The 27,327-nt window shown below is 44.7% G+C and overlaps 1 protein-coding gene across 7 annotated transcripts; it reads right to left on the reverse strand.

Annotated features, from left to right (window-relative positions):
• Window positions 1–90: 90 nt before the first annotated feature.
• On the reverse strand, window positions 91–23,665 carry FOXP3 (forkhead box P3). Of its 7 annotated transcripts, XM_083421113.1 has the most exons (11): window positions 23,524–23,652; window positions 22,764–22,838; window positions 19,823–19,994; window positions 8,316–8,451; window positions 6,807–6,915; window positions 6,597–6,723; window positions 5,772–5,838; window positions 4,836–5,010; window positions 3,870–3,946; window positions 2,191–2,289; window positions 91–482 (listed from the first exon to the last, which is right to left on the reverse strand). In XM_083421113.1, exons 4-11 carry the CDS (start codon window positions 8,433–8,435, stop codon window positions 222–224), a joined length of 1,035 nt encoding a protein of 344 aa, XP_083277239.1. In that variant the 5' UTR covers window positions 8,436–8,451; window positions 19,823–19,994; window positions 22,764–22,838; window positions 23,524–23,652; the 3' UTR covers window positions 91–221. The 7 variants fall into 7 exon arrangements, with proteins under 7 accessions (XP_083277239.1, XP_083277241.1, XP_083277238.1 ...); XM_083421115.1 differs by lacking the exon at window positions 19,823–19,994; XM_083421112.1 differs by lacking the exon at window positions 23,524–23,652 and having other exon boundaries at window positions 22,764–23,357.
• Between the last annotated feature and the right edge of the window lie 3,662 nt (window positions 23,666–27,327).

Genomic DNA, 27,327 nt, shown 5'->3' on the forward strand with positions numbered 1-27,327 from the left:
TTGCATAGGCTGCCATTTCCCCCCTCTTCTGGATTTGATCTTTTTGCAATATTGCTTTCTTGTCTGGAAGCAGGCTCAGTTGTGGGTTGTGTGTGCATGCTGAGGAAAGCTGGTGGCTATAAGAAGCCAGCTTGATTCGGGGGGGGCATGTGCACACACACACTCGCTGCCAGGCCGCCTGCAGGGGGAAGTCTGCACTGTGATCCTTCAGCACATGGTCCCTAAGGAAACAAAAAGTGCGGAGAGGACTCCAGCCTGTGGTGGATGCGCCTTTCTGTTCTTGGCTGGCCCAGTCTCTCTTGGGTTGCAGAAGACCCTGCTGCTGCTGCTTCTTGGCTGTCCAGACATGGGTGTGAATAAGTGGAGTAACGCTGGTTCCTTTTCTTCTGGTACTCAAACTCGTCCAGCGTCCACACGGCTCCTTTCACATTCTCCACACGCACAAAGCACTTGTGCAAGCTCAGGTTGTGTCGAATGGCATTCTGTTGGTTGAGAAAAGATGGGTAGGGTGCCCTGGCCATTAGACCCGCCTTCTCCTTTACCCCGACTTAACTCTCGTCCCTCTGCCAAAGTCTCCCTCCCTCAGGTGCCCTTCAACCCTCTTAGCAGGATCTTCAGCCCCTTAACCCTGCTCTATGGCGTTCTAGAACTAATATTTTATAAAGTACTTGCTATAGAAATGAATAGAAATGTTTCATCTGCAATAAACACTGTGATCCCAGGAATATACAGTAAAATAAACAAGCCATCTTACACTGCCTCAGTTTGCCCCAAATGCTAAGCTATGTATGCTGTGGCTTAGTGGGTGCTTCCCAAACTTTTTCCTCCCATAGAGGGCTTGAGCTTTGCTTAGGGTCTTAATTATTAATTTTCTGTTGTAACAATGGTAAGGCATTGTGCTTTTATTGCTTCTTTTATTAAGAACATTTTTATATGGTATTTATTGTAGTGGTGCAGTAATAAAACTGCTAGCACATTTGCAAAGCTAAGCAAGGTCCAGTATTGTTTATAATTGAATGGGGGACCATTGCAGCAGGTTGGCGTATATGGCTCTTGGGGTCCCTTCCAACTCTAAAATTCTATGATTGTATGATTCTATGTATTGCAATTTAAATTCTATGGAATTCAAATTCAAACAGTATAAGAAATAAGAGAACCAATGAAATACAATTAAAAATCATTATGACTATTTGACGGATAGGTGAGCCATTTCCTGTCTTTAACAGCAAATCTGCAGACATGTCGTGGGCTACTTGGGTGAAACTCAGTCCATGGGCCACACTTTGGGAACCCCTGGCTTAGTGTCAACATGCAAGTGTGCTGATGCACAGTAAGAAGACTGTAGCCACTTTTGTCCTCCTGCACTGCCAAGCCTTAGTTTGACATAACATTCTGTGTGACTTCAGTCTTGTGGCTTGTCTTGTGCCAAACCAACCATAAGCAGTAAGCCAAGAACAAACCTTGTTTAAAGCACATGATTTGTTTGAAGAGAGACAAACAATGAGCCTGGGTTTGTGTATAATGCTAAGTTAAACTAAGGCTTGGCTCCAGGTAGTGTTGCAGGAGCAAGAGAGGAGTGAAGAGGCTGCCATTTTATTACTGTGTACCAGCAAGCTTGCTCATTAACACAAAAGCCATAGCTTGGCTTAGCATTATGTGCAAGCCAGGCTACTGAGTCACAGTTCCAGCTAACCAAGATCAGTCTACTTGAAGATTTTCTACTGGGGGTACTTAGGACTAAGCCATCAGCCTTCCCCATGGTTTCTTGGGCAGTAGAGAATCAAATACCTTTATTATCTCTTGAGTGTTACAGGGTGGGGTGTGTTTCTGAGGCAAGGTTCTAAAACTCACCTCTTTCAGTCTGTTCATTATTATTATTATTATTATTATTATACTTATAAAGTGCTGTCCCACATTTTTCACCATTCATTTCTGTCCTGGTTCCCTAGTCTGGATAAATTGTTTTTCCAATTCTGCAAAGTGTACACATCAAAGTCCTTTTGATTTTTTAAAATTAATTTTTAAACTTGGGGGTTCTGATCTCACTTGCTCAGTAGTTGAGATTTCAATCTAAAAAGAGGGACATTTCATGCCTGCTCTGTCCATATCCTCCCGCCTGTTATCTGCCTCTTCTGCTCTTTCAGATGAGGCTGCCCCTTGATTCTCAGTTTAAGAATGGGATCCCCTTACCTTCCAGGTGGTTACATTGTGCCTGAAGTAGCCAAAGTTGTTAAACCAGCGATAAATCTCACTCAGGCTGAGCTGCTTCTTAGGAGATTGTAAGATGGCCTGCAAGTAATAGGCAGGTATGGTTAACAGCCTGGTTTTGAGGCAAAGGTATCTCAGCGTCTTCTTGAAAAGCAACAAAAGGGCCTTCTGTGCTCCCAGTATTGTTGTGCTAAATTGGATGCATGTAGAAGGTGATGGGAGGGAGGGAGGTTCAGTGTGCCTGGCACAGGGCTCACCTATGTACCCACAACTATGTCCTATGGTGGCTGTAAAAGGCCTCAGTAAATAACACCTCAAAAATCCACAATGCAGAAAGGACTGCTTGTTCTTCCTGCTCAGTTCCTGGTTGCACTGTCTTCTGAACAAAGGAGAGGTGAAAAGAGCATCCCTCACTCTCTGAGCAAGTATGATGGTGACTGATGCAGATGCCCACACCCTTTTCTGCTCTTTTAGATGTGGCAGCCACTTTGTGTTATGCCAGGTGTGCATTGCAGCCATGTGATTCATGCTCAGAATTCTAAAGATGCTCACTAGCCCAAGAAAGATGGCAACCCCTGCTTTTTGAGAGCCCATGCGAGCATTGTACAGTAAGTTATGGAGCCTGAATCAAAGGGTAGGCTGAAATGTTTTGTTTTCTCTGACAGCTGCCATGCACATCGCTGGAAGTGGGCCCCAGTGGGTACTAGGCTCAACTCAACACTTGTATGTTGTTGGAGAGCTGTAGCCAAGCATTCTATGTGTGACATATGCCTGTCATTGTACCTCTTAAAGTACTGATGCCTAAAATAGCTGCTTGAGTTGCTGACAGCTAGGTCTAGCCCTGCACAATCCCCCACTTGCCACTAATTACACTTCCATGTGAAGTATGTGATCAGATGAATGGGCTTTTTAAAAACCCAAACCGAAAGACCCTTTAGATGCCCTTCAGTCCTCACTCGCTTAGTGATCCAGGTAGAACTTTTTCTGTCAATGCAGATAGAGGTGACCTGAAGTCCTCCAGGGGTTGATGGACTCATAGAATCATAGAGTTGGAAGAGACCACAAGGGCCATCGAGTCCAACCCCCTGCCAAGCAGGAAACACCATCAGAGCACTCCTGACATATGGTTGTCAAGCCTCTGCTTAAAGACCTCCAAAGAAGGAGACTCCACCACTCCAACTCCAACTCTCACCAGCCTCAGACAGCATAGCCAGTAGGCAGGAATGATGGGAATGAAGTTTGTGACTCATGTCAGGCTTGTGCCCACCAAGACCCATAGGTTCTTTTCACAAGGGATGATCTGGAGGGCCAGATTCCCCATCCCATTCTTTAGGGGTGTGTTGCAACCACACAGTGAACTTTTCAGAAAGTTGTTGGCTACAGGAAACAGACACAAGTGGAAGGCAACCGAGTACAGAGAAGGAAGAGGTTTGTGGGCAAAGGATAGTGCTGCTGAAGCCAGGAAGTAGAGAAGGGAGGCAATAGCATATAGGGGCAACAAGAATGGTGCCTATTGCAAGGACATTCCATCATACTGTATCTGGAAAACAACATTCATATTTTGGGGTTTTGATCTGGTAAAAAGCTGCATAGCATTTAAAAAATATAGTTGTATCCTATATGTATGGGATTTTGTATTTACCTTTTGCTAAATAACTTACCCAACGAATAAGGGCAGCGTACGTGAAAGGTGGGCGGTTGAGAGTGTGACGGTAATATTCTATGCTGGGGCTTCTCTCTGTAGACAGAAATGAGGCTGGAGGTGTTAGTAGGAGCAATTCTTTGCTGGAGATTTCTGCTTCCAAATCATCTTCTGCTTGAGAGCCCAGTCAGCCAAGACACTCTTTCCTAAATGGCAGACTTCAAACCTGTGTGAGATCCCTTAACTCTACAGCAGTCAAGACTGACTGTGGCGACTTGTGGGAAAGGGCACTCTGCTCATGCTCAGGGACATTTCTTTGTATCAAGCCTTCAGATGCAGCATCTAAATGGCAGGAGGCTCAGATTTTAGGATGCTTACTCACTTCTAACTCAAACTGAGGCAGCATGACAACAAGCCAGCCTCAAATCAGCTTCAAAAAGGAATGGGTGCCATTTTACCCCTTTGTTGCTCTTGTCCTCTTGTTCAAGGAGGACCGTAGAACACAGATGATTCCATTCTGACTGTCCAGGACATCCATGAATCGAGCTTAGCATTGTCAAGGTCTCTATATGATGTTACCAGGGACTGATAATATGGGCATGTCCTTTAAGAGGAATACACATTACTAGTCCACAGAGCACTCCAAGAACCCCAAGCAGAGGTGAGATGGTATGCTAACTGACTCACCTGAATGGCTAAGAGTAAAACATGGTGTGAAATTCAGTGCATGGACTCTGATGTTTCCACTGTGTGTGGCTAGAATTACTCCTGAACTGTTCCCATTTCCTTTCTCAGAAACTGGCATTGTTTTCAGTCACTGCAACCCTGTTGTGGCTCCGACAACCCTCCCCACACCCTAAACAGACAACAGAATTTTATATTTCATGCCCACTCCTGAAATCTAATGGCTGGAATGTGCCATCCATTTCTAGAGCTTAGTGAAGGGGATGGAACCTGGCCTCCATTCTCCACCAACACATCTCACCTGAACAGAGGTGGGCTCCATGGCTGTTAGAGTGGCATTCCAAACCCTCAAACTCATTCCTTGGCCCTTCAGACTGGCATGAAATGATTGGCACTGGTGCATCTGGATGCTGTGAAAGGAAGGCAGGTGCCAACTCTGCGCGCATGACTAACAGTTTCTGCTTCTCTTGTGCCAGCTAGATCATGGGGGAAGGTGGAGAAGAACGCACAATCAGTTTCTAGATGCACCACGCATGTCTCCTCCTGCTTAGTCATAGCCTAGGTTATCAATCGGATGTAAGTTCCTCTGAACAAGGGACAGAGTGCAAAGGGTCTGGAAAATCTTTTCATTGTTTTTTAAAGAGCAAGTTTTGCCTTTGTTGTTGTTTTAGAAAGCAGCAGTGGCCATGCCTGCTGAAAACTCTCTGATTCAGCAAACTGAGCTTTTGCTTCCTCAGAAGACTTCATTGTTCTCTCCCCAACCTGCGGTTGTCTACTATTCACTTGCCATTTCTTTTTTAAAAAAAGAATCTTGCTTTCCTCTTGCTCCTTTTTCACCTAAATGCAATCTCCACACACCAACTCTGGAAAAACTCATGGCTTTGGGAAAATAATGCCAACTAGTGGGAGCCACAAAATAGTGGGATGCTCCTGTTCAGGTTCCCAGCCATTCCATTCTATTCCACTCCCTCTTCACCCCACCATACCTACTGGGCATGTGCTCAGCCCAAACTGGGTCATTTGAGAGGTTCCCCCACAAGATGTTAAGATTTACTGTACGTGCTTCCCAAATCTTGCTCCCTCTTGTGTGTGAGTGTTGCCATTTTGGCTACATAAGATGCTATACTTGGAGGACCATAGGCCTAGCAAGCTCTCTGTTCTGCAGGCTTCCTTCACAGTGACTGTGTCAGCGTCCACCCCCCTCCCTCATCCCACCACCTGCCAACTTTGTCCATACCTGCAGAGCTAATTTGTTCACCAATTCTTCTTGCACCAGCCACTCTCTGCGCATTCTGCACATGACTCTGCAAGAGAAAACAAGTCCGAGACATTCAGCCACTAGGTTCAACTGTCTTGCTTTCTCCCAGGGACAATGCCAAGGACGTGCTCGCAATCTCAGGCCCATCCTACAAAAATCCTGGTTTTGTGTTTTGTTGTGTTGGGGTAACAGGAAAGCATATCAGAAGGAAGCAGGCCTCTCAAACATAACTGTCCTTTATTGCTATGTAACAAGAATGGAAAATGAAACTAACTGGAGCTTTGCAGAATGCAAACTACAGGAGTTCAACAGGTCCAAAAAGTACTACATCGAAGCATAACGCCCCTTGGCCTACCCAAGACCCCTCTCCCCTTAGCAAACAAAATATTTTAACCAACCTAGAGGTGCCTGTTTGCAGTGTGGTCTCTGTATTTTGCTGATGGGACTCTGATTTGGCAGCTGCTGTGGGCGGAGGGGGTTCTCTTACTTCCATCACTTAGTGGCTCTAGTATCGCCACAGGAGGTGTGGCAGGAGCATCCACTTTTGCCCACGGCCCTGAGATTAGGAGTCTCATGCTCTACCAACTGAGCTATCCTGTTTTATTTCAGTGTATTATAAAAATATATTTTGTAATGGGTATGATTTTTGGTATACATTTGAATAATATATTTAATAAAGGAAGCTGCAATGGGAGGTATAGACCTGTTTACCTTCTTAAAAAATTAAGGCATCTAGTAGGGGTGCTTTTGGTACCAGAAACGTGTGGTTTTGAAAGAGGTATTCAGGGCAGTCAGACAGCTCACCTTTCCTCATGGCTGTGAAAGCAAGGGGTGTTGTCCATCGGTGTTCCTTTCGCAGGGGACCTCTCTCTGGGATGGAGTGCAGGGGGGGCTGGGAACTGAACCCAGTCCCATTTCTCAGTGTTGTTCCCTGAAACAAAGGGAGACAAGAATAGGCAGGGAAGCTGCTGTATTCCCACTCACAAATGCCCTCCTTCCCCTGCCTCTACTTACTGTGGGGTGGGGCGGGGCCTGGACTTGCTGAATGGGCTCCCTGGGGTAGCAACAACCCAGAAGGGGGCAGGACGACAAGGGGCCGTTCACTGCCATCTGTGTGAGTGACCTGAGGAAAATAAGAGAGTCAAATGAAATCCAGGAATCTCAGTTGTGAATCCTCCTGGAGTCTTTAAGATAGGGATAACCCAAGACTTCCATGAATCTTAGTGCTCATCCACATTTCTGCTTCTCCTGGGTTGGAATGGTTTTTCCACTTGTCCTTTCTAGGCACAGATCCAAGCAGTTTTGCATTTGCCCAGCAGCTTTCTTCTAGAAAACATGCTCTTTACCACAGAATCTTTCCGCAGGGCCTGCAAGGCAGAGCTGTTCTACTGGGCCTTTGGTCTGGGCCCTGTCTGACCCCCTTCTTTCTTTCTATGGGACCCCGTGTGTAAGTGGCCTCCTTGGTTCTTTCCATTGGCCCATATGGGACCAGCACGGGTGGCCGGGCCTGGTGAACATTTAATTCCTTACACCTACAGTTATGATTTGTGGGTTCCCACTTAATTTTATTTTGAATTTAAATGTGATTTTGAATTGTATTTTAAATCTAATTGCTTGATTTTGTGTTTTTAATGTATTATATATTTGGTGTTAGCCGCCCTGAGCCCAGTCTCGGCCAGGGTATAAATAAAATTTATTATTATTATTAGAATCAAAACAAACAGCAAAAGCAAAAGCAACGCGAAGCCTCCGGAGCACAAGGGGAGTTCCCGCTGCACTCTGGAGGCTTCGGGTTCCTTTCGCTGAAACCAGGAGAGTCTTCCTGGCTTCAGCGAAAGGAACCCGAAGCCTAGAGAGCGAGAGGGGTCAGTGCGCATTGACCCCTCGCGCTCTCCAGGTTCCTTTCGCTGAAACCAGGAGAGTCTTCCGGGCTTCATTGAAAGGAACCTGAAGCCTAGAAAGTGAGAAGCCTCCGGAGTGTGGTGGGAGTGCTCCCTCTGCGCTTCGGAGGCTTCGTGTCGCTATCGCTGAAGCCACGGAGCCTGCATTTGCTCCATAAGACGCACACACATTTCCCCTTAATTTTTGGAGGTGAAAAAGTGTGTCTTATAGAGTGAAAAATACAGTAAATATGTGTGAACAGTGATTTTTTTCTGGGGAGACGCAGGGGTATGCATACCCCTAAACATTTTGTGAATCTGTTTGGTCTCATTGAGGGGCAATATTTCAATATGAGTAGAAAAATGACAGTACCCCTAAACACTTTGTTAGAAAAAAAGCAGTGTGTGTGAATATACCAGATTTCTTAAAGGCGCTTGTTTCTGCTGTGCCTCCTCTTTCCAAGGAAGTACAAACCCTGGTTAAGTTCCAAACCCTTGGAATCTCTTGCTGCTGCTTGGCAGAGACTGAAGTGGCCTATAGCAGTATATTTACCAAAATCCCAACAGGTACACCTTGGCAACTGTCTGATCAGGACAACCTCTGGCACTTGCTATGAGTGGGGTTGACTCCCCACCAACTTACTTCTTGCTTGCGTGGTGCAGCACAAGTCAACACTGTTGGCCGCATCTGAGCACCTCTTCTTGGACTGGGCTGTGGTAGAGTACGGGGAGGTGGACTGGAGGATGGCTTGGAGCCAGGCATCAGGAATGAGGAACGCCTGCAATAACATTTCATGAAATTTAAATTTCTCATTAAAGGTATTGTTATGAGTTTGTGGAGTTCCCGGACTCCCTTCAAATTCCTGGGTGTCACACACTGGATTTAGCATGTTAAAATACAAGCCAGGAGCCAGCCTGGTAATAGCCCACTAAATATGAGTTAATAGTGGGACAAAGTGGGTGGCGCTGTGCCAGAGGGCAAATGGGAGGGGCCTCTCTCTCCACTCATAATTAGTTAGAAGGACAAAAGCCTTTCAAGTGGAGTTTTAGAGTTGGAAGGAGAGCAGTTGTTTTAAGGATTACAGCTGGGGATGATGTGGGTAAGGAGGAAATATGAGTGCAGTCTTAAACACAGCAAGCTGAGCATTCTTGGTTTCTTTTTGCATCCAGCAGCAATGGGAGAAACGGGATCCTCTTGGAGTGTAATGTTTTGAACCCCTGCATCGTAGACAGGGACGCGGGTGGCGCTGTGGGTAAAAGCCTCAGCGCCTAGGGCTTGCCGATCGAAAGGTCGGCGGTTCGAATCCCCGCAGCGGGGTGCGCTCCCGTTGTTCGGTCCCAGCGCCTGCCAACCTAGCAGTTCGAAAGCACTCCTGGGTGCAAGTAGATAAATAGGGACCGCTTACTAGCGGGAAGGTAAACGGCGTTTCCGTGTGCAGCTCTGGCTCGCCAGAGCAGCGATGTCACGCTGGCCATGTGACCCGGACGTGTCTCCGGACAGCGCTGGCCCCTGGCCTCTTGAGTGAGATGGGCGCACAACCCTAGAGTCTGTCAAGACTGGCCCGTACGGGCAGGGGTACCTTTACCTTTTTATCGTAGACAGGGTGGGCAGTGTGAAAAGTCTATATAGGGCTTGCACACCATTGTTCTGGGTCCTCCTGCCTCCTGCGTGTGATAGTGAGTACCCTGTTGCAACAGTTAATAAAGATCAGGCTTACTAGCTGCCCTTTTTCTCAATATTCTCTGGGTGGCCTGTTATTTTCTCCTTCCAATAGGGGACCTACTTAAGGACTCTATACGGGCTCTTGGATACCCCATAAGGGAAAAGGAGCAGTATTTTCTTATAACAAGACCTTAAAATTCTTCTAACATTACTGTTTGGTTTTATATTGTTGTAAACCACTGTGATATATTTTTATGATACAGTAGCATATAAATATGAAATAAATAAATTACAAACTAGACTGATTACAGAGAGCTTATAAACAAAATAGTGTAGTACTCAGTGGGTAAAGTTTATTCACACAGAACACAAAGTGCTCTGTATGACAACCAGCTCCCCGTCTCCCTTTGTGTTTCAATATATTCCACCCCTTCTTCCCTAATTTGCTAAAATTATAATAAATATTCCAAATTCTGCTAAATGCAAAGGAACTGCTAGGGAAAAAAAGATTATTGTTGTAACTAACAATGCATAAACAGAAAGATCTGCCTAGATCTCTGGGTTATTTGTGGGGCCTACCTGGTGTTTTTACATGAGTAGAATATGTGCTTTTATTTAAAATGCATCACTGGGTTATTTGTGGGGCATAGGAATTCTTTCTCCCCCACTTTCCCCCCCAAAATATAGTCTGGCCCCCCACAAGGCCTGAGGGACAGTGGACCGCCCCCCCCCACCGCCGGCGCTGAAAAAGTTTGCTGACTCCTGGCCTAGATCATAACTGAAATCTCGGTGGTGCCTCCCCATTCAAGAGAAATATACAGGGTAACAACTGGGGAGGAGTGGTTGAGACTTGGGACACACGCAGGATAAATCCAAGGGAAAGTAATAGGCTATGTTTTTCAACCAGGAATGAGGAAAGGGTTTTTTTGAGGAGGGATCCAAAGAATGGGAGAGATTTTATATCTTCACCAAGGACATAAATATGGTTGTGTTTATTACATAATTGACTTAAGAAGAGTCCATTCTAATATGGAAGGCAACACTTGTGTGAATGTTGTTAAAGCAGGATAGAAAATGGGAGACAGAACTACAGCTCTAGAGACTCCTATACACGTCATCTCAGATGTAAGTCTCCCTGAGTTCAGTGGGGTTTACTCCCAGGATTGCAGCTATGTTTAGTATTCTGGGCAAGGCAAATTTTAAATTCAAATTGCAGCAAAACCAAAGGAAATGTTCCAGCGTATTTAAACATCATTTGTAGAAGCAGTTTGGCAGGTAAACAGATTTGCTAAGAGTTGAGTCTCTTCTGAGTTCAATAGGACTTACTTCTCAGACATAGATTTCAAATTTTGTTCTCAGGACAGATAAGATTGCCCACATATGCTTTTGCACAGGTGCATGGGTATTGGTTGCTACCCAGCCTGGTGCAATAAGTGATATTATGTCTTATGGTTGCCTTTTAGCTAAGACTGATGGAAGACATGAGCCTTTAAATCCGTTAAACCAAGAGCCAATGCAGGAACCTAGTTTTGCCATCTCTCTCCCTTATATCTGCAGTGTGGCACACCTGGATTTTTGCAGGTGAGGGAAGGGGGACAACAGTACTGCAAAGGGAAAGGTCATGAGGAACTGCAGCTGTTTTGTCTCCTGCCGCATCAGGAGGTTTATATGATCATATATAGTGTCTGTGGCGCAAGAGGACAACTTTTGCCCATATGCTATATGACTTAGTCCCTGGTTCATACAGCAGCCCGCAGCCAATGTCCAGAGTCTGCTGTGCCACAATAGAGAAAGGAGACACCAGTCGTCTCTTAGAGCAAGGGACGACAGACTTCAGGCAGGCTTTTTTATGAGAGTACCAAACAGCCAGTGCAGAAAGCACGCTTAAAAATTCTGAGCCAAGGAGGTTATTTTTCAGTGTATAAAATTATGCATGGCATGGAGAGAATGGATAAGTTTTTCTCCCTCTCTCATAACACTAGAATTCATCCAAAGTTGAATGTTGGAGGATTCAGGACAGATGAAAGAGGTCCACCTTCCATAGTCTGGAACTCATTCCCACAGTGATGGCCATAAACTAGATGACTTTAAAAGAGGATTAGACAAATTCAGGGAGGGTAAGGCTATCAGTGGCTACTAGCCATGGTTTTGCTTCACCTCTTCTCTTGGAGGCATCATCATCATTACTCTCAATACTGGTTGCTGTAAACTGCAAGAAGGGAAAGTGCTGTTGAACTCAGGTTCAGCTTGCAGGTTTCCCATAGGCCTCTGGTTGGTCACTGTAAGACTTGGATGCAGCACTAGATGAGCCATTGGCCTGATTCCTCAGGGTTCTTAGCTTCCACATGGAAATCCACTCCTGATTACTCTACTGAGAGTCAGAGATGTGTGTCGAACTACACAGTCACCCAGAAATTTACCTGTAGATCTCAATCTATTTTATGCCCATGCCATCTAACCCCCCAAATAAGTAACAGACAGTGAGCATGGCAGGGAAATGAAAAGATCAGTGCTGCAGATTGTCAGTGCTGCAAGAACTACTCAGGAAACACATAGTAAGTAAAATAGGCATATGCACATGCTTTTAAACACCCCTGCACATGCACCTGAGAAGACTTCTTCAGCTAGGTGTATTGCCAGGGAAGCAGCCAGTAGATGGTGCTCCTGTTTTTCAATTTAGTTTCTATTTCCATATATAGTCACTGAGATAAGGAACGCAGCTGCAGGCATGGGAAAGAAAGGAGTGGCTTTGCTCTGAGCCAGCTCATACTTCAACTTCAAAGGATGGGAAAGGGATTCCAACATGAACACCTGCCGCAGAAACACTGGGAAGCTGCTCCAGGACGCTATATAAGGCCCCAACTCCATCAATTCAATGAGCTCTTGATATGAACCATTCCAGAGGGTGAAGATAAGGCTCTTGAGCCTAAGTTAGAACTGTCTGCCTGCCTGAAGCCCCAGAGATCTCCAAGGGCTGGGGAAGATGTGAAGCTGAAACTATTTTGTGACTATATCTGTTATTATTTCTCTCACCAAAAATCTTTGCTTATTGCCTATACTAATAGCATTATATTTTATATTAGTTATTATTGGCTTTATAGTTTTTGTTAGTTATTACTTTATTCTATATTGTTAATCTGCCTCTCTGCTAATGTCCTTTAATTATCTTTGTTTTGTATATTAGCACCTGTTTCTGTTTCTATGGTTATTATTATAATTGTTAATAAAGGTTGCTTCTGCTGCCTAAGTGTACGTATGTTGCCCTCCATTTGCTGAGATCCAAAGAACCTGCTGCTTGGTGGTTACTACGGCCGGGTGGCCACTAGGGAGCAGCACACTAGATTTCCCAGATTCCCACACGCACACACAGTTGCTTAAATGTCTTTATGTATGCATATTTTGCTTCTATATCTTCCACATTTGATGCATTGGCAACAAACAGTGCTGACTAAAGAGAGTAGTGGGCATAAGAAACTGTTCTGTATCACTAGCTGACATAACATCTTCCCACTGGGCCATAGTTTGCTTGCAAAAGGACTAACTCCTTTGTTCTGCCAAAAGGCAACAGAAGCCTGGGAGACGTCAAGCAGTAGCGTAGCTAGCCAGGGGTAGGTGGGTGGGCTTAGAGTGGCAGGGGGGTCTGTAGGGTGGCGTGGTGGCTGCTGTGCATCTGGGGGTGGGATTCCAGGCAGCAGGGGAGCTTGAGGGCAGCGTGACGGTAGTCGGGTATATTGGGCGCTGCCTGAAATTGGCTGCCCTAAGAAAAGCTCAACAACTTTGGTCCACCCCAAGCACTGGTGGGAGATGCTATGAATTGATATTTTATGTAAAATGAAATGATTTGGGGGGAAAGGAGCACCTGTCAAGTAAACAAACACCTAAGTATAATAGAATAGGTTTCTGAAGATGCTGAGGAAAAGTGCATCCTTTTGAAAAGGTGTTTTGTCCAATGCTGGTCTTACAGAAGGGAGACCCACTGAAATCAATAGACATAACTAATGTTAGTCCATTTAGCTCAGTGGGTCTTCTCTGAAGAGATGATTATGGGAAATGTTTAATGCCTTTCTTGGCCATAACATGGGGCTCCATTTTTTAAAGAAAACAAAACATATAAAACATCAAAACACAACAATACGATAGAGCACAATTCAAAAAATCATTGGCAGTTAAAATTTTCCAACACAGAATATGAAATTTAATGCCTGCCAGCAGCACTTTAAAATTTTGCCAGCACAGTTAATTACTTTAGCTATATATTTTATTTTATATACTTTAGTATATATTTTTATTTATTTAATCAAATGGATATAATAACATATAAGCAATAAGGAAATAAAGGAGGAATGCAATTTAGTTAAAATTAAACATGCATACACACACAAATATACAAATCTGGGTAATTGCATCACAATCCCTTGGAAAAATAACATTGATATTGGAAAGTAGTATCATGCTCTTTTAAAATATTTGTTTTACTTGTAAGTATCAGGGTGTTGCCCTTGGGGTCTTAATGATATTCTCACTTGAAGCTGAAGAGTTACTAAGAAATCCGTTTCACTGGAGGCGTTTGAACATTGTTGCCACTGTTTAAATGACAGAATTGTCTGCCATATAGCTGAAAACAAATCTTTTTTTGATTGTCCTCTACTGTACCTTAATTTTGGAGTTGATTTTTCAGCAACAGCTATGGACAAGATTTGACTGTACCATAAATTTAACCCTATTAGACGAAGGGCATTTTAAGTTTGAGAGTGGTTTAGCAGACATGGCTTGCCTCTCCAAGAATCCTAGGAGCTACAGGTCTGTGGAAGTGCTGTGAAGTCATAGTGTGAGATCTCTGTATCCCTGCATGGGGCTACTGGAGTCGCTTGCATCGCATGCATGGCGGACAGAAGGGTACAAAACCAGCCTACTACATTTAGGCACTGTAGAGATGAACTGGATGAGGAATTTGGATGAGGCATTGGTTTGTCCAGCTCCAATCCGGAAGTGCTATTGACAGGCGGCATTTACATATCATGTTTCCTAAGGACTACACAATAAAAATAGTATTATAGGACTTAGGGATTGGTTTGGATGATGCCCATGGCCCCCCAACCAAGCCAGTGGTTTTGTAGCTACAAAATGAAGGCCTGTTCAAGAAATAACTGAACTGGTCTACCCAGTTTCTTTGTTAGGTTAATGTAGCTGACTCAGGTAAGCACTCCTAACTGCACAACTAAAAAGGTTGCCATGCTACCATAGAGACAACTAGGTTCATGATGTTCTCCAGGAGGGGAGTAGGTATTTTCCTCACCCTGTCACCTGACCAGCCACAAGGAGAACAATAGCCAGAGCCAATGTATGAGAGAGTTTGGCTGAAGCTGTAGGACCTCTGGAAATGGAAACCTAATAGGAAAACAAGTTCTGTTGGAGTGCCAATGCCTCGAGCCTTCCACCCTGTGCTCAGATTGTAGATACAGTATGTGTAGTTTCTGTTGAGCTTCATTCAAAGAAAACCGAACCTCAGGTGGGCACTGGAACCCCGAAAGTCTCTCACTGCTGCTCAGAGATTGCGCCGCACACAACACTAGTATATCCATGAGTTATCAGTGGAATATATTATTATTATTATTATTATTATTATTATTATTTACTACAACATTTATAGTGCTCATCAACAGAGTCCTCTAGCTGGTATGCCGGTGTAAAAAGCGCCCCCCCCATCAAGATTCCCCCCCCCCCGCTTCAGCCTTCCTCTAACCGCTAGACGCCACACCCTTCCCTCAACCTGTTTTGATGTCATCTTACTTGTTATCAGTAAGCTTTGCTTATGTTCATTTCCTAGAAAGGGGGAGAAAATGCCACCCCGCAATGGGTTTCAAATTGCTGACACCTGTTCCCAGCGTATGTGCGTCATATGGTATTGGTGCCGAATGCTGAGTTCTTTCCTATACGTCAAACTGAGCATCTAACCGCTTCCGTGAGGTTAAAAATTCCCTTCACATGGTAGCTTTAGTGGACTGAGGGTTCGAAATACAATGGCCCACTAAAAGAAATATCCAGCTCGAGCATACAATGTGCATTCAGGCCCAACTAACACAGAGTTAAAGCATTTGAACCTTCTTTAACCATCTGTTTTAAGAATTCTTAAGTTACAGAATAGTAAAAGGATAGGTCTTCCTCACTTTCCAAAAACATAGGTCCCATCTGCCATATTATGCCACTTTAAACAGTCATGGCTTCCCCCAAAAAATCCTGGGAATGAGCTTGTTAAGGATGCTAAGCATTGTTAGGAGACCCCTAGTGCCCTCGCAGAACTACAATTCCCAGAATAGCAATCAAGCCCTCTTGTCAGGGAATCATAGGTACGTGAGGGAAATAGGCACACATGAATGGCTATGACTATAATCAATGAGTGCCAGTTATTCCATGTCCATTGAGATTTTATTCCAATGTAAGTTGTTTCTGAGTCTCAAACATGCCTCCTTGTGTCTCCTTATGGATGCATTTTTGTTTATGTGGGATAGCAGCAAGGAGATAAGCACAGTAAACCAACTGGCTTCTAATGTGTGATGGTTAATTCAGTTATCGAAACTGCAAGCCAAATTTATAGAAATTATCAGCCATTCTGAACTTCTATATTAGTGGCAAGAAATTACATTTAATGAAGGCCAAAAACAGATGCTGAAGTATAACAGGGACCTTCAAAAAAATGCTAGTTCACCCCCCCCCCCATGTCAGCCAGGCACTTGTCATGCCCTTCCCCAGTGGGCTATTCCACCCCACGCCAGATTCCATTTGGGTTTTCCAAATTAGTCAACAATCAGTGTGCGCTGAGTATGCTCAGTTTTTACTGTGCTGTCATGGGGGGGGGGGTGTCTCCCTTGTTTGTTCTTTATTTTTGCAGTTATATCCCACTGCTCGTAGAATCATAGAATCATAGAGTTGGAAGAGACCACAAGGGCCATCGAGTCCAACCCCCTGCCAAGCAGGAAACACCATCAGAGCACTCCTGACATATGGTTGTCAAGCCTCTGCTTAAAGACCTCCAAAGAAGGAGACTCCACCACACTCCTTGGCAGCAAATTCCACTGTCGAACAGCTCTTACTGTCAGGAAGTTCTTCCTAATGTTTAGGTGGAATCTTCTTTCTTGTAGTTTGGATCCATTGCTCCGTGTCCGCTTCTCTGGAGCAGCAGAAAACAACCTTTCTCCCTCCTCCATGTGACATCCCTTCATATATTTGAACATGGCTATCATATCCCCCCTTAACCTCCTCTTCTCCAGGCTAAACATGCCCAGCTCCCTTAGCCGTTCCTCATAAGGCATCGTTTCCAGGCCTTTGACCATTTTGGTTGCCCTCCTCTGGACACGTTCCAGTTTGTCAGTGTCCTTCTTGAACTGTGGTGCCCAGAACTGGACTCTCAGCCTAACCTACCCAACATGGTTGTCGTGGCACACATACTTCTCTCCATTTTACCCAGACAACCATGTTGGGTAGGTTAGGCTGAGAGTCAGTGACTGGCCCAAAGTCATCCAATGGGCTTCCTGGCACAGTGGGAATTTGAACCCTGGTCTCACAGGTCATAGTCTATCTCTAATCAACACTCCAAACCAGCTCTTTTTTTAATAAAGGTTGTTATAGTTCTATAAACCTTGGTTTCCCACCAAACCTGCTGAGTGCAGATACCTTCCTATTTTTCCTCATTGGCCCCATTTCGGCTACAGTCATGTTGGCAGTCACCATCTGAATTTACTATTATTATATCATATGGGATGGTTGATCTAGAAGACTCCTAAAGGGTTTGCTGTGAGATGCTATGCAGTCACCCTCAATTCAGAGACAGAACATATAATGGGAGAGATGTAGGATCTCTCTCTATATGCGATGGAAACAGTATCCCCACCCCACCCCCCAGCACGCAATAACCCCTCTAGTCTACAATTAAAACCATACAATTGTTCTATTGACTTTTGCTGGGAATTCTTGTCTGGAAGAGATGGGCCATGATCTATTAATTGCCCATTGCTGCCTCAGATGTATTATTGAGGAGATTTGTGGAGGAGAAACAGCAATGGGAAGGGAGTGCTTCACCCTCTGCCCCCACACCTGTCACTTTTCTGTTGGAACTCACCTCCCACCCATCCACATCCACAAGCAAGGAAGCACCTGGAACTCCTTTAAGGTAAGTGTTTGGTGGAAATGAATTGTGGGGAAAAGTAGAGGGTTGGGCAAGAATTAAACACAATCTTCTCCACTCCAACAGAGTTTGCTCTAATAGAAGTGGCCATTCATTTTTATTGGACATTGTTGCATGTACCGTATAGTGTAGTTCTACCCTCATGCCTCTTGGTATGAGAGTAGAACTGAGGTATTCAGGATCCTTGCCCCCTCTGCTTGAAGGCTCTAGCTATCCCATATTGACTTTCCAGCTGGAGGTGGGGACAATACAAGTACATGTCTAAATAGACCTTGAACTGGTCCAACAGCCTTCCTGGTTAAGACTAATAGAAGCTATAATCCAAAATATCTGAAGGGTGTCAAGTAGGGGAGCATTGCTCTGGGGCAATTTGTGATATATAATAAATATGATGCATATAATACGTGGTTCAATTAAACTACTGAGTGCAATATGTTACTGCAAAGAACCAAGAGAAATTACTGAGATATTCCAAGATTTTCAACAGGAAATGTTACATCACATCTCAAATTGTAGCTAATTTATATTAAATCACCCAGAGCTGCAATATCAGAAAGTGAATTCCCTCCTTTTTTCCTTGCCTTCTCTTCCTTCATGTCTAAATCCAATAGTAAATTAAAAATGTATATATCATGCTACCTTTGATCTGCCTTTCAAGTTGCAATGAGGCAAGACAATTAAAAGTCTCAACAAATTGAAAAAGGTGACGGAGAGACTAAAATCAAATTAATAATACCATTTTAGGAAACCATAATTAATATTACATATGGGATGTTGTATGTCACAACATTTTGTCAAGCATTTTAACTCAAATTTAGTGGAGGAATAAATACATTTAGAAATACCTAAAGGTAGAGAGATACCCTTTAGACCAGGGGTTAGCAACCTTTTTCAGCTGTGGACCAGTCCACCATCCCTCAGACCATGTGGGGGCCAGACTATATTTTTTTAGGCGGGAAATGAACGAATTCCTATGCCCCACAAATAACCTAGAGATGCATTTTAAATAAAAGCACACATTCTACTCATATAAAAAACCAGGCAGGCCCCACAAATAACCTAGAGATGCATTTTAAATAAAAGGAGACATTCTGCTCATGTAAAAACACGCTGATTCCCAGATCGTCCGTGGGCCAAACTGAGAAGGCGATTGGGCCGCATCCGGCCCACGGGGCTTAGGTTGCCTACCCCTGCTTTAGACTCCTAAAAAGGTTGTATAACTCAATAAATGATTAAGCCAAAGTAAACTGCGCCAATCAAGCAAATGTGAATTGGCTTTAGTAAGCTCTATGTTTGAGTTTTCACCATGCAAAATATTTCCAAGTGGCTTCAGTAGAGAGGGATGTTCTATGCACACCTCCTTTTGTACATATGGAAATGCCCATCACTGCTATCTGTGGAGAAGCTTATTTGCTAGTTGATTTCATTTATCATTATTGTTTTCAGCGCTGAGCAATTGAATGCCTCTACAAAGCTTTTTCTTTTGTTTGTCCCCAGCATCTGATACGTGCTGGATGATACGGTCATCATTAACATGGCTTGTAGCCACTGATAACCTTATCATCCATGAATTTGTCTAATCCCCCTTTAAAGTAATCCAAGTTGGGGACCACCATCACACATTGTAGTAGGAAATTCTCTAACTTAACTATGTGTGATGTGAAGAAGTACTTCCTTTCGTCTATTGTTTCTCCTGCTATTCACCACGAACTCCTAGCTCCAAAATTCGATATTCGTTAGTATTTAAAAACTAACAAAGCTGAGTGAGTTACCTTTCTCCCACCCCAATAGACACTGCAAGCCTATGCACCAGTGTTAGCAGGTACACAAGATAAATGAGAACATAAACAGCTTCATTTGGATGGGGTGCCACTGAAAAAAAATAAGGTGTGTAAATTCTATACCCTGGAGAAGTGAAGTTACTATTCTCAAATCCAGTAGTTTATATTAAAAGTAACTTGAGCCAAGTGATGCACCTCAATAGAAAACAATGTCATCACTTCAAGTTCTGTGACAGGTGAACTTCAGGTCTAACAGAATATAGTCCGTTCAGCCACTCCGTTGCTAGAAGGACAAATAACAGAATCTGGCCTTGCTCATTTTCAAGCCAGAGAGTGACTGCTGCAAATCAGAGGTCGGACTCTATCTCACCGGCTTATAGTCTAATAATTCTAGACTGACCCAAATTGAACTATAATCAACGATTTTATTCATCCCATTTTATGGTATCTCCCCCTTCCTAATGCAAAGAATGGTTTTATCAAATCCTTCAAGCTCAAATATTCTGAAAAGCAAATCAACTTACCGCCTGGGGCTTTTCCGATCAGATGAGGTCAGCAGATGGATAAATTGTGAAGAATCCTCAAAAACAAACCAGTATTTATATCACGAGGAAGCCACAGGCAGGCCTTGTCACAGCCCAATTTCTCTATGTACTCTGCTTATCACCAAGGGTTGAGGTACTTTTTCTCCTCTGACTATATGGAAATTATGAAAAATTCGATCTTTTTGTCTGTGTCAACCTACCCTTTTGCTCAAGAACAACATTTTTTTCTTTCCTCATTTGAGAAATCAAATGCAACAGAACTGTCTCTGACTTTAGCTTAACCACACAGACACAGAAATGTAGGTATATGGGTTATGCGAGTTTGTGTGTCACACAAAATTATACAAATACACAGGAGAAATCACACTAGACCATTTAGAGGAAATATAACTATAAAAAGGACAATTGATTGTGTAACATTTCTAATAACACTGACCCACAGAACTTTTACGAATGAGTTCCACATTTCTCACTGCCACAACATCCTTCAACCACCACCATGCACTGGTGAAGCTTATTTGAAATCCAAGGGAGCATTTGCTTTCAGTTCAGTTCAGTATATGGTCGAATATTTTTAATCATGTATTACTTATAATGTGGTATCAACGCTTCAAAATTCACCTCAGCTGCCTGCCTCTTGACCTGCCAAGCTGTGAACTGCATACTTTAGTGTGCACATGTGTACATGAGCAGGTTTGTGCACTAGTGAAGTGATGCAACCCCCCCCCCCCACCTCCTCACTCCCAGGAATGGTATTCAACTAAGTTTTACTCAGAGAAGAGCCACTGAAATTAATGGACCTAACTTAGGCATGTTCATTAATTTTAATGACTCTAAGTAAAACATACTTGAATACTATCCCAGATATTTAATTTCTAGAGACTTGGGGAAAGTGGCTGAAACCTGATATTTTAATTATTTTGGCAGCACACATAATTTGTTAAAAAGTATTCACTGATAAGCAAAATAGGAATAGTGATTTACTATATTTTCTGGAAGCATCTGTCTCTGATAAATAGGACAAAGTTCCATGAGTGGTACAGTTAAGCAATTTTAGATTCAGGATTTAATGGTTTTATGAGTGCGGACTCTAACTGGTATTTCAACTTGTGCATAGCCAGCACCTTAGGTTTGAAAGCCATCCTGAACCTCATGCTCCTGAGGGGCGGGGGCAGGGCACTGCAACTCCTGTTCTGACAGCACCACTGACAACAGCATCAAACCACCAAGGCAGGGGAAAATAAAATCCAATTACTAATGTACTTATTTAAATAGTTTGTCTGCAAGGTGACCATATACATGGTACTTAACCAAAGAAGAAGGAAGGTATCCCTATCAAAAGGAGAAAGATTCCAATTTAGAAATAATTGATATACGGTAATTTAATTCTTAATCAGAAATATAATATACCCCACTGTAGCTGTCCAGGTGCTAATTGCTGATAGGCCTCGACTTCCCTTTCCATAGTTATTTATCTTAAAATTGCTCCTTGACCAGACAGCTCTTTTGATAGAGGACCTCTTCAAACAGGACTGTTGTCTTTTAAGGAAGACACATAGCCACCCTACTCCTTTCTCCCCTTATGCTGGATTGTCTTGAACATTAAATCCATCAAATTCACACTTGTGAGGGAAGCTTTGGCACTTTTCTTTGTCCCCCCCCTCTCACCGGTGTCAGGCACCATGGCAATGCTGGCAGTGATAGAGCCGAGTCCGGCATATGTTTGGCGCGCAGCACAAAACTGCCACCTGTTGACAGCCACAGTATGAAGGGGAGGCGGGGAGTAAAGGACATTTGCCTTGGTGACTATCATCAGCCCTGCAGGAAACTCATCAAGGAGAAAGAACTACAATTCCCAGTGTGCCTTGTAGCTAAGTTAAGGTGTTAAGGTGCGTTTGGAATATTTTAGGATTGGTCCTTGGAGGAGGAACGCAGTGCTGCCATTGCAGACTTGTATGTGTACTCTCTCTATTTTTTCATTATTTGTTTAATTTGTTATTTATTAATTGCATTTATACCCCACTTTTCCTCCAAGGAGCTCAAGCTAGTGTACATCCTTGTTTAATTCCCCACAACCTTGTTAGGCCGAAACTAGAAGCCTTCTAAATTAGTAGTAGTAGAAGTAGTAGTAGTATTCTCTGTCTTTTTATCCTGACAGGGACTCAATGTCTATGTTGACAGTGGCATAGCTGGGGTTGCTGGTGCCCGGGGGAGTGCAAGTGTTGTACACTGCCCCCCCCCCCCCCCCGTGGACTGGGCAGCCCGTGTGGAGGTTGAACGGAACAGTTGCCTAACACAAAAAATTATTTGCAGCCTCAAAAAGGGTTAATTAAAAAGCTTAACACACTTATTAACAACACTAGCCCAATATACTTTATGCATTGGCCAGTCTTTTAAAGAGCCCACAAAGCTTAGAATCATAGAATTGTGGAATTGGAAGAGACCCATAGGGTCATCTAGTCCACCCCCTGCTATGCTGGAATTCTCAACATGCAGTCCCCCATCCAATTTGAAACAATACCAGACGCTGCTTAGCTTTACAAATGTGTTGGCAATTTTATTTCACTATACTGAGAGCCAGAGTGGTATAGTGGCTAGAGCATGGGTAGGCAAACTAAGGCCCAGGGCCGGATCCAGCCCAATCGCCTTCTAAATCCAGCCCATGGATGGTCAGGGAATCAGCGTGTTTTTACATGAGTAGAAAGTGTGCTTTTATTTAAAATGCATCTCTGGGTTATTTGTGGGGCATAAGAATTCGTTCATTTTTCTTTTCAAAATTTAGTCTGCCCCCCCCCCCCCCAGATCTGAGGGACAGTAGACCGGCTTCCAGCTGAAAACGTTTGCTGGCCCCTGGGCTAGAGTTTTGGACACTCCCCCCCCCCCGGCCATGAAGCTCACTGGGTGACCTTGGACCACTCACCATCTCTCAGCCTAACCTACTTCACAGGCTTGTTGTGAGGATAAAATGGGGAGAACCATGTGCACCACCTTGAACCTATTTGGAGAAAACGTGGCATAAAAATGTAATCAAAAATAATAATATTGAAGTTACTAGGAAGTCCCAATTCACACAGGAACATACACACACTGCTGGAAGGAAGGTTCTGGTTTCTGAAATGCTATACAGTGATACCTCGGTTACATACACTTCAGGTTACAGACTCCGCTAACCCAGAAATAGTACCTTGGGTTAAGAACTTTGCTTTGGGATGAGAACAGAAATTGTGCTCTGGTGGCGCAGCGGGTGGCCCCATTAGCTAAAGTGGTGCTTCAGGTTAAGAACAGTTTCAGGTTAACAACGGACCTCCAGAACGAATTAAGTACTTAACCCGAGGTACCACTGTATTGGGATTTGAAACCAGTCACATGTTCCAAAGTCAGGACAATCCCAAAGAGCTCCACTTGAAAGCTCCAGTTCTGGGAAGTTAGATAAAGCATGTGTTACTGTTTGTTTCCTTTAATTTCCTGTAGGAATCCCAATTTACCAATGAGGAGATAGTAGCTTTCAGCTCCTGATGAAGATAATTTGTGTGGGGTGTCTATGGTTTTTTTTGGGGGGGAGGGGAGAAATCTCTAAAAACTTGCACAACAAAATATAGCACAAAAATAAATAGCCCTCAGCCACTACCCTTCAAATCAGGTTTAGCTACAATCATGACCCCCCCCCCAAAAAAAACCACCTCGGTTCGTTTTCGGGCTTACTCCCAGGTAAGCAGGGAAGAGATTGCAGCCCCGTTTGCTTTAAAATAAAGGGATTGCAGCCCTGCGGCGCATCTTCCCTTCCTTCGGGAGAACTCCGCGGCCCTCGGCTTGGGGGGCGCAAGGAGGACCGAGCGAGGGAGACTCCCGAAGGAAGGCGAAGCTCGGGCTCTCCCTCCGGGGGGGGGGCCGTGGAGCCGCCCCAGGTGCCCCCAAAACAGCCTCACGGCGGGCAGAAATGCCACAGAGGAAGAGCTCCCCCACTGCGCCTCTAATTCCGCCCTGCCGAGCCCGTCTCAAAGTCCGCCTGAGGCCGAGAGGCGAAGAGCCTCGAGCGCCCCCACTTTCCCGCGCTTTGGTGGCCATAGAGTAGAGTCCTCCAAGGCATGTAGAGCGGCCCTGGCGTGACCATGGATGCCCAAACCACAGCAAAGCCGAAGAGTCGCTTTCTTCAAGGCACGAGTGGGACTTAAACTGCCCCCTCTCGTAAAAGGGAACAAACTCTGCTTCTCCTTCCCACTGAAACTACACCCCCCAGCAGGCATTGCGGGAGCCTCTTCATTCCCCCCCCCGAGAATCCCCCTAAAGGGCCGGCGATGGGCATGGCGGGGCGGGGAGGCTCGCCCTCCTTCCCTCTTGGGCAGCCCCGGGCGGGCGGGCGGGCGCAGGGCGTCCCGGCAGCGGCTTCGAGGCCCCGTCCTCGCGGCTCCAGGCTGGCCTGAAAGAGGCGCCTGTGTGTGTACTGTATAACATTAAATATATTCAATATGGTAGATGTGTACGTAATTACCGGTATATAGATTCAATTGCGGATATTAATTGTGTGGTTTAACTGCCATGTTTTGCTTTCAGCTGTGTCCTGGGCCCCCAAACTAGTCCTGGGCTCTACAGCTGGAACAGTCAAAAACTGGACTCTGGACTCATCCAGGCCTAGAGCAGGGACCAGCAAACTTTTCCAGCCATGGGCCAGTCCCCTGTCCCTCGGACCTTCTGGGGAGCCGGACTATATTTTTCTTGGGGGGGGGGGGGATGAACGAATTCCTGTGCCCCACAAATAACCCAGAGATGCATTTTAAATAAAAGCACACATTCTACTCATGTAAAAATATGCTGATTCCTGGACCATCCGCAGGCCGCATCCGGCCCCGGGCCTCAGTTTGCCTACCCATGGTCTCTAGAGTGTAGCTCACGCTCCATAGAGAAATATTTTTGTTCTGAAATTTAGTAATGCTACTTTGCATTCCTCACCAGGTGTGGTAATGAATTTGCCCAACTGTTACTTTGGGTGAGTTGACTATGTGGCAGCAGAGCCATTTGCCTCCTAGTGGAGTTAAGATGGCTGAAGTTACTGTGGTTAGAGACCTGTCCAAACACAAACAGTATTTGATTCTTCAAAAGAAGCTGGTTTTTGGCTGTTGCTGGAAGACAGAAAACTCATCTGAAACACACCTGGTACTCAAAATCTCCTGAGAAATAATGGTTGCTGCTCAAATGTCCCCTTCCGTAGTTGCTTCCTAGTTCAAGGGCCAAACTAGACGTGATGTGCAATGCTTCATTACAAACTCTTGTATATACAGTATACCTCCAGAGCACATTTGAAGCACATTTCCTCCCTCAAAGAATTCTGGGCCCTGTAGTTTGCTAAGGGTTGCTGGGAATTGTAACTGAGGGGTGAACTACAGTACCCTGGATTATTTGAGGAAAATACTGTAATGTACTTAGAATGTGTTTTAAATGTACATATATGTGTGCAGTTTATGTCTGTATGTGTGTGTTTTTAAAATGCATAGCACACACAAGGGGAGGGTATATGAGGAGATTAGGTTTAAACCTTTCCTCCCTTCAGTGTTGCTAATGAAAATGCACCCCCAATGTCCTACTAGGGAACAACATTTACAACTGGGGTTGTCCCCACAAGCTAATAGCCTAGGGGGATTATTCTGGAGACCACAACAGGAAAGGAAAGGGTGTACTGAGCTGATGAAAATCTGGGTCCCATGCCTGTTATTTAAAACAAAAACATATGTGGTTTGTAAGTGTACATTTAGTGCCCAATGCAATTTGACCCTTCATTTTAAAGAAGAAAGAGCTATAACCTCCCCTAATTAGCACTTGCTAGCTAAGGTGCACTAACGGAATTGCCATATTTTGAAGTGGCCTCTGATTTTAGGCTTTTAAAGCCAGTTTGGTATTCAGATTTTAGCAGAACATCCATATGCTGTGAAGCAGTTCACCTATAATTAAGCTGTTAGGACCTGAAGAACAGGCCACACTGTTCTTTCCTGCCCCCTCCCCAAGGTGACAACCCTATACACAAAGTAGGCCATGAGGTAACTCAAGAGAAGCAATGTGTATTTGTCAGCCATCTCTTAGTTCTTACTGGAGAGGATGATCTGTGTTACACAATAGCTTTCAGAAAGGATGTGGGGTTTGTGCACTAAGTTTAGATGGGCTGCTTTCATGTGGGTGAGGCCACATCCACACCATATAACTAAAGCACTCTTACACCATTTTAACAGTCACAGCTTCCCTCAAATAATCCCAGGAAATGCAGTATAGGGGAACTAAGAGTTGTTAGGAGACACCTTTCAATATTCTTTGCCGGAAGTCATTTACTCTTAAAGTGGAACAAGAGTGCTCCGATGTGTAGCGGGGGGGGGGGGGAGCAGCGGCCATCGCCCTGCCCCCGAGCACACATTCAGAAGGGTGCAACTGGGCCACAGTGGGTCCGAAGGTGCTAGGAGACTGGGAGGGAGGTGGCTCCCTTTTCTGGCCTGGTAATGCATGGTGTGTCCAGTGCACATGTCTCCTGGGTGGCCAGATGAGCTGTGAGTGGGCAGCCAGCCAGGACCCCCTACTGGGGCAGAGCCCCCTCTCACTGCCCACCCCATCAGTGCCTTGGGGTGGTGTGCCACATGCTTCTTGCACCATGGCTGCCACTGCCATGCATGCCGGTCACTGCTGCACCGGGCAGCCCCCTCGGTTCACTCCTTCCCTGGGGCCACTGCAGAGCCATCAGCCAAGCTGCAGACACAGTGGACTGCCAGTGTGAGCCTTGGTGAGTGGCATGCCAGCTCCTGGGCCTGACCAGTGGAGCTTCCTGGGGGCGCGCTACAGGTGAGCTGCAGCACCCCACCCCTTTTGCACCTTTCCCTGGGCACTGGCAACTGATGCTACACCACTGAGAGTGCTACAAATGTATGAAGCAGCTGCTACCCAATATTTTGCATCGTTATTCCAATGTGCACAGCCCTTTCTTTTTCTATCTGGACAGATAGTTTCTACGGTGCAGAAACTAGATTCACTAGTACATGTAATGTGAAATGGCCATGCTTTAGCATTAGTGCATATGCTCCATTTATCCTTGTTTCTTGGGAATGACCCCTGTTTCCTGGTAGCTTTCTCTGGCTGCTTTTTAGGCAGATGTTGGGAATGCCTTTTCTAAACACTAGTGTACAGCGACATGCACTATTCCAGCCCCTCTAACATTTTTCCAGGGAAAATAGGGACACCCTATTCCATCCCCTCCAACATTAATCTAATGAAAATAGGGATGTCCTATTCAATCCCCTCCAAGATTTATCCAGCGAACGGAAACCAGGACATTCCGGGATCAAATCAGAAACTGGGACAGCTCCTGTAATTCCAGGAGTGTCCCTGGAAAATCGAGACACCTGGAGGGTCTGATGTTGACCACACAAAATATATGTAACTAGAAGGGAGAAAGCTGAACTCAGTGCAGACTACAGTCCTATGACAGCAGAAAGGAAACAAAGCCATATAAT

The sequence above is a fragment of the Podarcis tiliguerta genome (assembly GCF_965153285.1).
Source record: "Podarcis tiliguerta genome assembly, chromosome: 17".
NCBI lineage: Eukaryota > Metazoa > Chordata > Lepidosauria > Squamata > Lacertidae > Podarcis > Podarcis tiliguerta.

What these genes read in the sequence shown, in the direction of transcription:
- FOXP3 (XM_083421111.1), bottom strand. Translation starts at nt 8,486, where the DNA reads ATGAGAAATTTAAATTTCATGAAATGTTATTGCAGGCGTTCCTCATTC. An exon ending in TTTCACAGCCATGAGGAAAG is followed by an intron (nt 5,839 to 6,596) that starts GTGAGCTGTCTG and finishes TTTCTCTTGCAG; the next exon opens with AGTCATGTGCAGAATGCGCA. An exon ending in ACAATGTAACCACCTGGAAG is followed by an intron (nt 483 to 2,190) that starts GTAAGGGGATCC and finishes CTCAACCAACAG; the next exon opens with AATGCCATTCGACACAACCT.